The following is a 16,155-nucleotide window of genomic DNA, read 5'->3' on the forward strand; positions in this document are numbered from 1 at the left end:
GACATGATTGAGTGACAATACACACTAGGTGTACATAGAGCAAGACACACCATTTCAGGCTGCCTGTCCCAGATACCAAATGACATCAAAGAGTTGACCAAGCAGAAAACTACCTAAAGGGAAGGAGAATATCTGCTCCTTAACATGAAATAATTAAGTTAGTCAGAGATCAGTCCTAAGTCTCATCCTGAAAGTACATTTGTGGGCACGTATTATGAGATGAGAAATGCTGGGCTGGAAGAAGCACAAGCCAGAATCAAGATTGCCGGGAGAAATATCAATAAGCTCAGATACGCAGATGACACCACCCTTATGGCAGAAAGTGAAGAGGAACTAAAAAGCTTCTTGATGAAAGTGAAAGTGGAGAGTGAAAAAGTTGGCTTAAAGCTCAACATTCAGAAAACGAAGATCATGGCATTTGGTCCCATCACTTCATGGGAAATAAATGGGGAAACAGTGGAAACAGTGCCAGACTTTATTTTTGGGGGCTCCAAAATCACTGCAGATGGTGACTGCAGCCATGAAATTAAAAGACGCTTACTCCTTGGAAGAAAAGTTATGAGCAACCTAGATAGTATATTCAAAAGCAGACATTACTTTGCTGACTAAGGTCCATCTAGTCAAGACTATGGTTTTTCCTGTGGTCATGTATGGATGTGAGAGTTGGACTGTGAAGAAAGCTGAGCACCGAAGAATTGATGCTTTTGAACTGTGGTGTTGGAGAAGACTCTTGAGAGTCCCTTGGACTGCAAGGAGATCCAACCAGTCCATTCTGAAGGAGATCAGCCCTGGGATTTCTTTGGAAGGAATGATGCTAAAGCTGAAACTCCAGTACTTTGGCCACCTCATGTGAAGAGTTGACTCATTGGAAAAGACTCTGATGCTGGGAGGGATTTGGGGCAGGAGAAGAAGGGGACAACAGAGGATGAGATGGTTGGATGGCATCACTGACTCGATGGACATGAGTTTGAGTGAACTCTGGGAATTGGTGATGGATAGGTAGGCCTGGCGTGCTGCAATTCATGGGGTTGTGAAGAGTCGGACAAGACTGAGCGACTGAACTGAACTGAACTGAACATGAGATGAACACAATGACCCTCACTCTGTCTTCCAGTCACAGAGCAGGAAGTTAGTCTCTTCTACCAGCAAAGGAACAAAGAGACGCAGAGGCATGGAGACTGGCTCTCTGCAGTGTTAAAAAAACATAACAGTTAAGTCCTTCTTAACTCCTTAAAAGTATTTATGTATTTCTTACAACAGAAAAAAGTCTTTTGGAAAACATTTAAAGTCAAGCTGTAAACCCCACCAATATCAGAGCCAAAGGCTTTAAAACACAGCTATGGGGGTGTTGGGGCTTCCCTCAGGCTCAGACAGTTAAGAATCAACCTGCAGTGGGGGAGACCCAGGTTTGATCCCTAGGTTGGGAAGATCCCCTGAGAATTCTATGAACAGAGGAGCCTGGCGGGCTATGGTTCATGGGGTCACAAAGAGATTATATTCTGTTTTTTTAAGGGGGTTTTGACTCCAAGAAGTTCAGGTTAGAATTAAATGTTTTATTACATTTTATCACCCAAGAGGAGATCAAAGATAGATAATGAAATGGTTTTTAATCATTTGAAGACAAACAGAAGGTCCCTCAAGGACACTCGCATTTGTATTGTTGTCCATCTTTCTGTGTATGCTGAATGCCTTTTATGTAGAGTAGTGATTGATTAGTAATTGTGAAGCTGTATTCATGTAACGAAGGATTTTATTTCTCCAGTAGATGCGGAAAAATTGTTCAAACTCTATTCTCATTTAACCTCCCCATTGAGAGGACCTGCTGCATACATCACAGCCCAGGAACCACCTTACTCCTGCAGGCAGCTCACCTCCTTGTGGACACAGACCTAAAAAAGCTAACCTCAGTCTCACAAGCCCAAGCTCAAATCTATAATGTAAAGGCAAAGCTCAGAATTATAATTTTGCTGTTACTTTCTTTAGGTTGCCATTCCTTTATGCCCCTCTTATTCATTTCTCCACCCAGATTTTTCTCCATAGCTTAGATGTCAATGCTTAAGAAAGGTTAAAATGAAAATAAGCCTCTTTGGTGTTGAAAAAGATGGCGGAGGAATAGGACGGGAAGACCACTTTCTCCCTCACAAATTCCTCAAAAGAACATTTCAACTCCGAGCAAACTCCACAAAACAACTTCGGTAGGCTGGCAGAGGTCATCAGGCAACCAGAAAAGCAGACCATTGTCTTCAAAAACAGGTAGGAAAAAATATAAAAGACGAAAAAGGAGACAAAGGAGGTGGGGAGGGAGCTCCGTCCCGGGAAGGGAAGCCCGTCCCGGGAAGGGAATTTTAAGAAGAGAGGTTTCCAAACACCAGGAAACACTCTCCCTGCCGAGTCAGTGGCGAATCTTGGAAACACAGAGGGCAACATAACAGGAAGGAAAAATAAAGAAATAATTAAGACCAAGAGATTACAAGCCCAACAGTAACTCCCCCAGCGGAAAAGCGGCACAGACGCCTGCATCCGCCATTGGGAAGTGGGGGCAGGGCAGGGACGCGCGGGAGGCGCGGGCTGCAGTGCTTTGTAAGAATCCGGCAGGAACGCCCCACGCGCAACCAGAACGATCTAACTTGCGCTAGCAAACCAGACTGTGGGATAGCTACCGCCCGAAAAGCTCGAACATAAGACACCGCCAGGACCGAGCACAGAACAAAGGACGGAACGGAAAAAGCCGGCTGCAGACCATCCCCCGCCGGGGACAGGCAGCCAGAGCCATAAGGACTGGAAAGGGGCAATTGCAGACCCGGAGAGACTTTACTTACCTAACTGCAAGCAGGCCTCTTTGCTAAGACTTCTGGGGGTGCTGGACACTCACAATCTGCCTCACGGGGGACGCCAGCGGTCCACCCAGAAAGCTGAGCAGCAGCGGCAGAAAAGGTGACACGCCGCGGCGATCGCGCTCGCCAAACTCCTGAGCTACTCGGACCTGGGAAGGGCACAAAACGCAGTCCCAGCCGAATCTGTGCCTCTGAGGGCGGCCTGAGCGGCTTGGACCGGGGAAGTGCACGCAGCCTAGGGCCGGCCCCAGACGGTTCCCGGCGGAGCATCGTAGAGCCGGAGCGGTTTGTACGCCGCAAGAAGGGACAAGTCAGGCGGGGCTGAGACACTGTGCACACGACAGTGCTATTTGTTTGCAGCATCCCCCCTCCCCACAGCGCGACTGAACTAGTGAGCCTAAAAAACCAGCAAACAGAAGAAGTTAAACAGAGGGAACCACCTTGGAAGTGATCCCACACGGCCCAAAACATCAGAGAACGGCCAGATATATTTTTAATAATTTTAAAATCATTCCTTTTTTTTTTTTTCCTTTTTTTTTCTTCTTTTTTTTTCTAACTATTTTTTTAATTGTTAAGTCTTCTATTTATCCTCTAATTTTTATTTCTATAACCTACTATTAATATTTTTTAAAAAAAAGACTTTTTTTTTTTTTTTTTTTTTAAGGCAAACACCATATATAGCCTTTGGATGGTTGTTGGTAGTTTTTTGTTTTTTTTTGGTTTGTTTTGTTTTTTTGTTTGTTTGTTTTTTAAATAATTCTTGTGTGTTTTTTTCTTTCTTCCTTTTTCCTTCTGCTTCTTTTCTTTAATATTGTATTTTTTAAAATCCAACCTCTACTCTAGATTTTTAATCTTTGCTCTTAGGTTTCTGTTGTCAATTTTGTACATCTAAAAACCCAAACTTCACTACCCAAATTTACCTGAGAGCGAGATTACTGGCTTGACCACTCTCTCCTCCTTTGGACTCTCCTTTTTCTCCACCAGGTGGCCTCTACCTCTTTTCTCCCCCATCTCTTCTCTATCCAACTCTGTGAATCTCTGTGTGTTCCAGCCAGTGGAGAACACCTAAGGAACTGGTTACAGGCAGGATTTGTCTCTCTCCTTCTCATTCCTCTCTCTTATCCCCCTGGTCACCTCTGTCTACTTCCTCCCTCTCCTCTTCCCCGTATAACTCCGTAAATACCTCTGAGCGGTCCAGACTATAGAACACACATAAGGAAGTGACTACTGGCTAGCTTGCTCTCTCCTCTTTTGATCTCACCACATCTAATTCCAGTTACCTCTAACTACCCCCTCCATCTTCTCTTCTCCTTGTAACTCAGTGAACCTCTCTGAGTGTCCCTCAATGTGGAGAAACTTTTCATCTTTAACCTAGATGTTTTATCATCGGTGCTGTATAGTTGGAGAAGTCTAGAGGCTACTGTAAAAATAAAACTGAAAGCCAGAAGCAGGAGGCTTATGTCCAAAGCCTGAAAACATTAGAGAACTCTTGAATTCAGGGAACATTAAGCAATAGGAGCTCATCAAATGCCTTCATACCTACACTGAAACCAAGCTCCACCCAAGGGCCAACAAGTTCCAAAACAAGACATACCACTCAAATTCTCCAGCAACACAGGAACACTCCCCTGAGCTTCAATATACAGGCAGCTCAAAATTATTCCAAAACCCTTGATGTCTCATAACCCATTACTGGTCACTCCACTGCACTCCAGAGAGAAGAAACCCAGCTCCACCCACCAGAACTCCAACACAAGCCTCCCTAACCAGGAAACCTTGACAAGCCACTGATAGAACCCCATCCACAGTGAGGAAGCTCCATAATAAAGAAAACTCCACAAACTACCAGAATACAAAAAGGCCACTCCAAACCCAGCAATATAACCAAGATGAAGAGACAGAGGAATACTCAGCAGGTAAAGGAACAGGAGAGTTGCCCACCAAACCAAACAAAAGAGGAAGAAGTAGGGAATCTACCTGAGAAGGAATTCCGAATATTGATAGTGAAAATGATCCAAAATCTTGAAATCAAAATAGAATCACAGATAAATAGTCTAGAGACAAGGATTGAGAAGATGCAAGAAAGGTTTAACAAGGACCTAGATGAAATAAAAAAGAGTCAAAATATAATGAATAACGCAATAAATGAGATCAGAAACACTCTGGAGGCAACAAATAGTAGAATAACGGAGGCAGAAGATAGGATTAGTGAAATAGAAGATAGAATGGTAGAAATAAATGAATCAGAGAGGAAACAAGAAAAACGAATTAAAAGAAACGAGGACAATCTCAGAGACCTCCAGGACAATATGAAACGCTCCAACATTCGAATTATAGGAGTCCCAGAAGAAGAAGACAGAAAGAAAGACCATGAGAAAATCCTTGAGGAGATAATAGTTGAAAACTTCCCTAAAATGGGGAAGGAAATAATCACCCAAGTCCAAGAAACACAGAGAGTTCCAAATAGGATAAACCCAAGGCGAAACACCCCAAGACACATATTAATCAAATTAACAAAGATCAAACACAAAGAACAAATATTAAAAGCAGCAAGGGAAAAACAACAAATAACACACAAGGGGATTCCCATAAGGATAACAGCTGATCTTTCAATAGAAACTCTTCAGGCCAGGAGGGAATGGCAAGACATACTTAAAGTGATGAAAGACAATAACCTACATCCCAGATTACTGTACCCAGCAAGGATCTCATTCAAATACGAAGGAGAAATCAAAAGCTTTACAGAGAAGCAAAAGCTGAGAGAATTCAGCACCACCAAACCAGCTCTCCAACAAATTCTAAAGGATATTCTCTAGACAGGAAACACGAAAAGGGTGTATAAACCCGAACCCAAAACAATAAAGTAAATGATAACGGGATCATACTTATCAATAATTACCTTAAACGTAAATGGGTTGAACGCCCCAACCAAAAGGCAAAGACTGGCCGAATGGATACAAAAACAAGACCCCTCTATATGCTGCTTACAAGAGACCCACTTCAAAACAAGGGACACATACAGACTGAAAGTGAAGGGCTGGAAAAAGATATACCACGCAAATAGAGACCAAAAGAAAGCAGGAGTGGCAATACTCATATCCGATAAAATAGACTTTAAAACAAAGGCTGTGAAAAGAGACAAAGAAGGCCACTACATAATGATCAAAGGATCAATCCAAGAAGAAGATATAACAATTATAAATATATATGCACCCAACATAGGAGCACCGCAATATGTAAGACAAATGCTAACAAGTATGAAAGGGGAAATCAACAATAACACAATAATAGTGGGAGACTTTAATACCCCACTCACACCTATGGACAGATCAACTAAACAGAAAATTAACAAAGAAACGCAAACTTTAAATGATACATTAGATCAATTAGACCTAATTGATATCTATAGGACATTTCACCCCAAAACAATGAATTTCACCTTTTTCTCAAGTGCTCATGGAACCTTCTCCAGGATAGATCACATCCTGGGCCATAAATCTAAACTTGATAAATTCAAAAAAATCGAAATCATTCCAAGCATCTTTTCTGACCATAATGCATTAAGATTAGATCTCAATTACAGGAGAAAAACTACTAAAAATTCCAACATATGGAGGTTGAACAACACACTTCTGAATAACCAACAAATCATAGAAGAAATCAAAAAAGAAATCAAAATATGCATAGAAACTAATGAAAATGAAAACACAACAACCCAAAACCTGTGGGACACTATAAAAGCAGTGCTAAGAGGAAAGTTCATAGCAATACAGGCATACCTCAAGAAACAAGAAAAAAGTCAAATAAATAACCTAACTCTACAACTAAAGCAACTAGAAAAGGAAGAATTGGAGAACCCCAGAGTTAGTAGAAGGAAAGAAATCTTAAAAATTAGGGCAGAAATAAATGCAAAAGAAACAAAAGAGACCATAGCAAAAATCAACAAAGCCAAAAGCTGGTTCTTTGAAAGGATAAATAAAATTGACAAACCATTAGCCAGACTCATCAAGAAGCAAAGAGAGAAAAATCAAATCAATAAAATTAGAAATGAAAATGGAGAGATCACAACAGACAACACAGAAATACAAAGGATCATAAGAGACTACTATCAGCAGTTGTATGCCAATAAAATGGACAACATGGAAGAAATGGACAAATTCTTAGAAAAGTACAATTTTCCAAAACTGAACCAGGAAGAAATAGAAAATCTTAACAGACCCATCACAAGCACGGAAATTGAAACTGTAATCAGAAATCTTCCAGGAAACAAAAGCCCAGGTCCAGACGGCTTCACAGCTGAATTCTACCAAAAATTTCGAGAAGAGCTAACACCTATCCTACTCAAACTCTTCCAGAAAATTGCAGAGGAAGGTAAACTTCCAAACTCATTCTATGAGGCCACCATCACTCTAATACCAAAACCTGACAAAGATGTCACAAAAAAAGAAAACTACAGGCCAATATCACTGATGAACATAGATGCAAAAATCCTCAACAAAATTCTAGCAATCAGAATCCAACAACACATTAAAAAGATCATACACCATGACCAAGTGGGCTTTATCCCAGGGATGCAAGGATTCTTCAATATCCGCAAATCAATCAATGTAATTCACCACATTAACAAACTGAAAAATAAAAACCATATGATTATCTCAATAGATGCAGAGAAGGCCTTTGACAAAATTCAACATCCATTTATGATTAAAACTCTCCAGAAAGCAGGAATAGAAGGAACATACCTCAACATAATAAAAGCTATATATGACAAACCCACAGCAAACGTTATCCTCAATGGTGAAAAATTGAAAGCATTTCCCCTAAAGTCAGGAACAAGGCAAGGGTGTCCACTTTCACCGCTACTATTCAACATAGTTCTGGAAGTTTTGGCCACAGCAATCAGAGCAGAGAAAGAAATAAAAGGAATCCAAATTGGAAAAGAAGAAGTCAAACTCTCACTGTTTGCAGATGACATGATCCTCTACATAGAAAACCCTAAAGACTCCACCAGAAAATTACTAGAGCTCATCAATGAATATAGTAAAGTTGCAGGATATAAAATCAACACACAGAAATCCCTTGCATTCCTATACACCAATAATGAGAAAGTAGAAAAAGCAATTAAGGAAACAATTCCATTCACCATTGCAACGAAAAGAATAAAATACTTAGGAATATATCTACCCAAAGAAACTAAAGACCTATATACAGAAAACTATAAAACACTGATGAAAGCAATCAAAGAGGACACTAATAGATGGAGAAATATACCATGTTCATGGATCGGAAGAATCAATATAGTGAAAATGAGTATACTACCCAAAGCAATTTACAAATTCAATGCAATCCCTATCAAGCTACCAGCCATATTTTTCACAGAACTAGAACAAATAATTTCAAGATTTGTATGGAAATACAAAAAACCTCGAATTGCCAAAGCAATCTTGAGAAAGAAGAATGGAACTGGAGGAATCAACTTGCCTGACTTCAGGCTCTACTACAAAGCCACAGTCATCAAAACAGTATGGTACTGGCACAAAGACAGACATATAGATCAATGGAACAAAATAGAAAGCCCAGAGATAAATCCACACACATATGGACACCTTATCTTTGACAAAGGAGGCAAGAATATACAATGGAGTAAAGACAATCTCTTTAACAAGTGGTGCTGGGAAAACTGGTCAACCACTTGTAAAAGAATGAAACTAGATCACTTTCTAACACCACACACAAAAATAAACTCAAAATGGATTAAAGATCTAAATGTAAGACCAGAAACTATAAAACTCCTAGAGGAGAACATAGGCAAAACACTCTCAGACATAAATCACAGCAGGATCCTCTATGATCCACCCCCCAGAATTCTGGAAATAAAAGCAAAAATAAACAAATGGGATCTAATTAAAATTAAAAGCTTCTGCACAACAAAGGAAAATATCAGCAAGGTGAAAAGACAGCCTTCTGAATGGGAGAAAATAATAGCAAATGAAGCAACTGACAAACAACTAATCTCAAAAATATACAAGCAACTTATGCAGCTCAATTCCAGAAAAATAAATGACCCAATGAAAAAATGGGCCAAAGAACTAAATAGACACATCTCCAAAGAAGACATACGGATGGCTAACAAACACATGAAAAGATGCTCAACATCACTCATTATCAGAGAAATGCAAATCAAAACCACAATGAGGTACCACTTCACACCAGTCAGAATGGCTGCGATCCAAAAATCTGCAAGCAATAAATGCTGGAGAGGGTGTGGAGAAAAGGGAACCCTCCTACACTGTTGGTGGGAATGCAAACTAGTACAGCCACTATGGAGAACAGTGTGGAGATTCCTTAAAAAATTGCAAATAGAACTCCCTTATGACCCAGCAATCCCACTGCTGGGCATACACACCGAGGAAACCAGAATTGAAAGAGACACATGTACCCCAATGTTCATCGCAGCACTGTTTATAATAGCCAGGACATGGAAACAACCTAGATGTCCATCAGCAGATGAATGGATAAGAAAGCTGTGGTACATATACACAATGGAGTATTACTCAGCCGTTAAAAAGAATTCATTTGAATCAGTTCTGATGAGATGGACGAAACTGGAGCCGATTATACAGAGTGAAGTAAGCCAGAAAGAAAAACACCAATACAGCATACTAACACATATATACGGAATTTAGAAAGATGGCAATGACGACCCTGTATGCAAGACAGGAAAAAGACGCAGCTGTCTATAACGGACTTTTGGACTCAGAGGGAGAGGGAGAGGGTGGGATGATATGGGAGAGTGGCATTCTATCATGTATACTATCATGTAAGAATTGAATCGCTAGTCTATGTCTGATGCAGGATACAGCATGCTTGGGGCTGGTGCATGGGGATGACCCACAGAGATGTTATGGGGAGGGAGGTGGGAGGGGGGTTCATGTTTGGGAACACATGTAAGAATTAAAGATTTTAAAATTAAAAAAAAAAAAAAAAAAAAAAAAGAAAATAAGCCTCTTTAATCCACTTGCTAGACATACAGCCAACTTCATCTACATAGTAGAGGTTCAAGTAATGACAAATTATTATTTTAAGACAAGAAACAGTACTGACTCTGTAAAGCAATCTTACCTTTTAGGCTTCCCTCCCGTGAAGCAATTCTGGAATGATGTGTTCATATCTACATAATGCTTCCAAACACTTGCTGAAGACATTTCTAATAACGCCAATATTTCCAATATAAATGTTGTTTACATTAACAATTACACAAGCAGTGCAACTTCAACAACAAAAATTTGCCACAAGAGCAGGAGCTACTTCAGAATTTAGCATTACCCATTGCTAAATGCTTAATGTGTATATTTGACAAGTATTTACAAACGGCGTGCTCTGACCACCATGTTTTCCTGCTGCAAGTGTCAAAGACACACAGCTTTCCAACCCATCAATTCTTTTACAACTAAGTTAAAGAAGTATTGCTTTGAGGGGAAAACCCAGTTATGTTGAAAGACGTTCTGGAGGAGCGACAGATGTGTGAAAGTGAATAGTTAATTGTCACATTATTCGGTAAAGCCCCAGCATTTAAGTGACCTCCACACCACAATGGGCAGAGTAAATCAGAAAGACATGAAGCGTGGTGTGAAATGCTGCTTCGCTGGAGCTGGCGTTTGTATTGCCAGGCGGTACGCCTGCCCATGCCCATGGAAACAAAGGGACAGACTGAGCAAGGAGGCAAAGTCGGGAGGGGATGGTTTCCCAGCAGTTCTCTCTCTGCTGGGCCTTCCTCTACTTCCTCATTTGATTTAAGTGCTGTGTTCCCCCAAAGCATGGGGCATGCCCATTCAAACCCCTGCATATGTTCTGAGGGGGATTGTACATAAAATATTTATTATAATTCACTTTGAAAGATATGATGAGAAATTAATTTCTCATGAACTAATACTGCTGGGGGCAATTAATACCCTCAACGTATTAATTTATTACTGACTTTTAACTTTCCTCAACTAGAACTCTCAATAACATCATCAGTATTTTGAGTGTTTTATAGAGATTAGGTAACTTATTCAATAGTTCTGGTGAGCCTGTAATTGTTAGATTCGAGTATGCACAGAAACTTATAGCTTACCTAGAAATCTGACATTTTAGGATCATTTGTAATGAACAGAGCTTTAAATTTCTTCTTTACCAAATATACTCTAGACCTTAGACCATTTAATCTTCCAAAGTCTTTTTTTGAGACTGAGCATTTACATTTCTCAAATAATTAGTACCCTATTGCAAATTTCGGTCTAGCCACCCAATGGAATATCATTGAACAATGATATTCTCTTTGAACAATCTAAGATAGTTTAGTTTAAGCTGCACCTCAAAATACCATAGCCCATAGTTAGTGAAAAAAAAATCCAATAGATTCTTAATGAGTTACTTATATAGGGGATATTCAATGAGTATTGGCTTGTTTATTTATATAAAGCCCACAAACAAAGCAAGCAACAGTAGCTTCACAAAAAACTGTATGCTCCTCCCTAACAAAATTACCCCTGGTCACTGGACCATCATTCTGACAGCTCTGATTTTCTAGAAAATGCACTTATCCATATTTATCACAGCTGATAGGATTTCAGTTGATTGCTTGTGACATTTTGTCTAGACTAGAAGGGCAATGTCTACTATGGAAAACTCATTTTGGGGAGCAAGGCAATATTTCATCCTTCAAAGGCCAAAAGAATAAAATGATTTCAAAAGATGCATTGCCTCATGTGTTTTCAATAGCAAAAAATGTCAGATTTTTTAAAGCAGAACAAGCTAAATAGTCATAACCAAACTATTCTTTGGCTAGCTGTTCAATCATTTTGCTTTACTCCAGCATATTACTTAGTGAAGAGCATTGTCTGTTTTCAATTCCCTGATACATTTTGAGGTTCCAAGTACAAAGGTTTGCAGGGAAGTAAAATGGGAATTAGCTCCACTTAAATTGCCATTGGCATTTCTTGCATTTGCCATGGTGACTTTGGAACTCAAAGGCAGAAATGCCAGGAAGAGTTTTATCCTCTGTGGGCAGAGACAAAAATCATAGAGGGCATGAAATTTAATCCCAATTAAACGTAAACTTTGGAGCCTGTAGTCTGTCTTTGTGTATCTAGATGCCTGTTTAACAATATGGGAATTATAAGTAAGGACAGCATTATTCTGATCTTATAACAGATGACAACTGCTTTAGAATCTCTCAATAAAAATAATCTCTTACATTTGTGAAGAGCTTCTCATTTTACTGAGGGTTTGCACGTATGTCATCAAGGTTATAAACAGAAGTGTAATTTAGAGAAAATCAATGGAACTAACAGGAAAAACATTTATAACTCATGTCTTGCTGTTTGATAATTTAAGAAGTAAATGTCTAAACATTCAGTCTTGCTGCTGCTACTGCTAAGTCGCTTCAGTCATGTCTGACTCTGTGCAACCCATAGACGGCAGCCCATCAGGCTCCCCCGTCTCTGGGATTCTCCAGGCAAGAACACTGGAGTGGGCTGCCATTTCCTTCTCCAATGCATGAAAGTGAAAAGTGAAAGTGAAGTTGCTCAGTCATGTCAGACTCTTAGCGACCCCATGGACTGCAGCCTACCAGGCTCCTCCGTCCGTGGGATTTTCCAGGCAAGAATACTGGAGTGGGGTGCCATTGTGTACTTAAAACTGTCAGTAAATAACGGACATATTTTAACACAACCCCTTATCCTAGTGTATGTTTGAGAAAAGTGCCATCTCACATACATACCACAGTTTTCTTCATCACTATCATCATCACAGTCAGCCTGCCCATCACATCTTCTGGAAGCCAGAACACACCGTCCTGAGCTGCACTTGAAGTGACTAGGTGAGCATTCTGTAAAAACAATGGGCCATATTACTGCCAACAAACAGAAAACCCAGACCCATCAGCTATGTTATTCATTTACGTGTGGGATGATGTGGAGAAGATATCAGTGAAGATAAGGATGGCCCTTCACCAAGATGAAATCACCAAAGTTTACTTGGTTCTCTTCTGTCTGCCCTCAGCATCATTTTACTTAATCCTTGGCATCATATCTCCACATTAGCTGTTTTGTGTCTTTATGCTTTCCAACAATTACTTCTCTTTCTGAACAGACAATTGCTGGAGCCTGAAATGTCCTAGGAAGCCAATGCTTCTAACTGCCCTCCTTTCATTTGTCAAATTGTTTCCCATTCTAATCTTTCCACCTGGTGAGCAGGCATTTCTCTATCTGATCATCTCACACGGCCAAGGTCTTTGAATGCTTTGCACTTGAAGCTGAGCGCCGAAGAATTAATGCTTTTGGACTGTGGTATTGGAAAACACTCTTGAGAGTCCCTTGGGCTGCAAGGAAATCAAACCAGTCAATCCTAAAGGAAGTCAGTCCTAAATATTCATTGGAAGGACTGATGCTGAAGCTGAAATGCCAACACTTTGGCGACCTGATGTGAAGACCTGACTCATTGGAAAAGACCCTGATTCTGGGAAAGATCGAAGGCAGGAGGAGAAGGGGATGACAGAGGATGAGATGGATAGATGGCATCAGCGACTCTATGGACATGAGTTTGAGCAAGCTCTGGGAGCTGGTGATGGACAGAGAAGCCTGGTGTGCTGCAGGTCCATGGGGTCACAAAGAGTCAGACATGACTGAGCAACTGAACTGAAGGAGCCATGGATTTATCTTCACTGTTACCTTCAAGACCCTCTAGTATAAAAGCAGCTTCCATATATAATGGACTCTGTGAGTTGTGTTTACAATAAACACAGAGATTATTATAAAGTCATCTCTGCAAGTTATTTTTAAAATGAATACAGTGTCTAATAGATGAGTATTAAATTCTTCAATGTAATCAAGTTTATAGATTCACCACCTACATAGCCTTTCTATTGGCAATCAAATAAAAACAACAATAAAGAAACTTCTAAAGGTAGCTGATTTATTCATTCATGTTAGATACTGCATTGTAATTGATTTAAAAATTAGTAAAAATTAACCTTCAACTTCATCATCAGGCATTAGGCAGGTTTGATTGTCTGCATTTTCCTCTGGAAATTGATTGCAATCTGTGTCTTCTGGCCACTGCAGACCCACAATCCCAAGAACAGACTCACAGCGTTCTTTGGAATGCTCACAGAGAGCTCTAAAAGAGCAAAAAAGACATTACAGGCAGAAATAGCTACACCAAATGTTAGGCATCTACACAGGACTTTTAATTCGATACAGCCGTGGGTCAGTGTATATATGTGGTGTGTGTATGCAGTGTGTATGTGTGTCAATGTATATATGGATACACATACACATAATAGGTATTTGGGAATCCAAAATAAGTAATATCATTACAAGGGAAATAGATTTCTGAAACACAGTTTCACCAAAAAAAAACCTCTACTGCAGGAATGGAAATAGAGTTGTTCCCAGAACATGAATTCCCTTCTCCAGTTTACCTTTCTTGCTTTCTCTTTTGTCTTCAGGCAGACACATTCTCCAACATTTTTGTTTCAAGCAAGTCCCCAGCATCACTATGGGCACTCTGCCACCAAAGGGCATGGAATCTATACAACACCCTCAGCCCCTTCTGGTGCCCTGTGACTGGGCCATTTCAAGTTTTAACCTGTCTTCCCTAAAGGCAATACTTCAGCTTACATCAATATTGTTGAAAAACCTCGTGCTTCTCCCAAACCCATCTATGTTGAGCTCAAGTTGGTAAAAAATTAATGTGTTGGCTTTTGTTAAAGAAAAGATATACTAAGCATTGCACTAGGTGTTTTAATGTATTACTTCATTTGTACCTAGAATATTGTAAATTGAGGCACCAGCATGTCTCAAAGAAGATTTCTTTACTTCAGATGGGAAAAAAATGTAGTTTTGCCTCAATATATAACCAATAAATTAGTTTTTAAATGTTAAGTAGACATAACCAAAGTAAGTTCCTAGGCAAATTTCTTATTTCCTTTTAAAGACATTCTCATTTCTCAAAAGTTTCCAACTTTAAACTAAGTTAATATCAACAAGATAAGGAATGGCTAGCAATTGAACAGAGAAGTTTCCAAAAAGTCTCCATTTTGATTTAACTCTGTCTAGATTTAAGACAGAGCATAACTTAATGCTGGTTTACCCTAGGAATCTGGGGCAAAGACAAAGCCCTGGCATTCCCATATGAGGCAAAAATGAGAAGCTCAACAGTGTTTAACAACTATCTGTTGGATTGAACAGTTTTGTTGCAGATTAATAAAAGGTGTATATAACTCAATTGCTGTTGCTATTTTAAATTAACCAAAAGATACCTATTTCAGATAGAAGTCAGGTACTGCCTGACTCTACCACTTTTTTTCCCTATAAAATAGAATAAAATAAATGGCACTACAACTCCATGGCACACTGTTCGTATCATAATATGTGCGGTGTTCAACCACAGGGACAACAGTCCCAAAAGGTTACTTTGAGTATGGCAACTAAAGTATTTAGCACATTATAAGGGCTCAATAACATTAGATTTTTTCCAATTCATAACTTAAAAACTGAATTTTAAGATCAATAAACAAACCTGGCAAAAGCAACTATGTGCAACCCCATGAGCATATCAGTATATTACTCTCTTTATACAAAAAATATTTTCATACAAATATCATAATGTAAAATTCTCTTTGATAGCTACTAAAAATGAAAGATGTATATGTGCTAAGAAACAAAGCTAAAATACCTAGAATCAGGTCACCAAATTGTTCACTGTATAGTATTTCAGGATCCATCTCATCTTAGGCATTTAAATATGAAACCTAAATCTTAAAATTATCAGTTATATGTGGATATAAATTTGTTCCAGAGAACACTATGTTAGGGAGATGTTTATACACATATGAAAAGAAAAATCAAATACAAGAATTTGTTAAGTACTATTAAAAGTAAGTATTCACTATCATCAACCTTGCTTAGCAAAAATGGAATAAGATTTACAAATAACATGTTAACATAAAACTGGTAGATGTTTTATTAGTAATATTTTAAAAGGCATTTAACAGAAATTTTCAGAAGTATATTTACACAAGCCTACATTGTATTATTATTCTACTTGTACCTTTTGTTCAGTTTCCCAAGTCATTTTGAAATTTTATTGTTTCCTGTCCTGACTCTATAGATGACCCTTCCTTGTCATCCATTTGATATATTCAGTATTTAATTTGTTTTCTCATCTGTTCACTGTTTTGATATTACTGCTTTTTCTTTAAGTTCTGAATGACTTCTGATCCAAACATATCGTTTTCACAGTTATCACTCACATTTTGGCAGGCACATCTGTGTAT

The 16,155-nt window shown here is 39.2% G+C and overlaps 1 protein-coding gene across 1 annotated transcript in view; it reads right to left on the bottom strand.

The window, feature by feature from the left end:
- Positions 1-16,155, bottom strand: part of CORIN (corin, serine peptidase) — a 304,969-nt gene that overhangs the window by 61,580 nt on the left and 227,234 nt on the right. The window contains 2 exon segments of the mRNA XM_052642198.1: positions 12,598-12,705; positions 13,849-13,994. Coding sequence (XP_052498158.1) covers positions 12,598-12,705; positions 13,849-13,994 — 254 coding nt within the window.

The sequence above is a fragment of the Budorcas taxicolor genome, chromosome 6, assembly GCF_023091745.1.
Source record: "Budorcas taxicolor isolate Tak-1 chromosome 6, Takin1.1, whole genome shotgun sequence".
NCBI classification, from domain to species: domain Eukaryota; kingdom Metazoa; phylum Chordata; class Mammalia; order Artiodactyla; family Bovidae; genus Budorcas; species Budorcas taxicolor.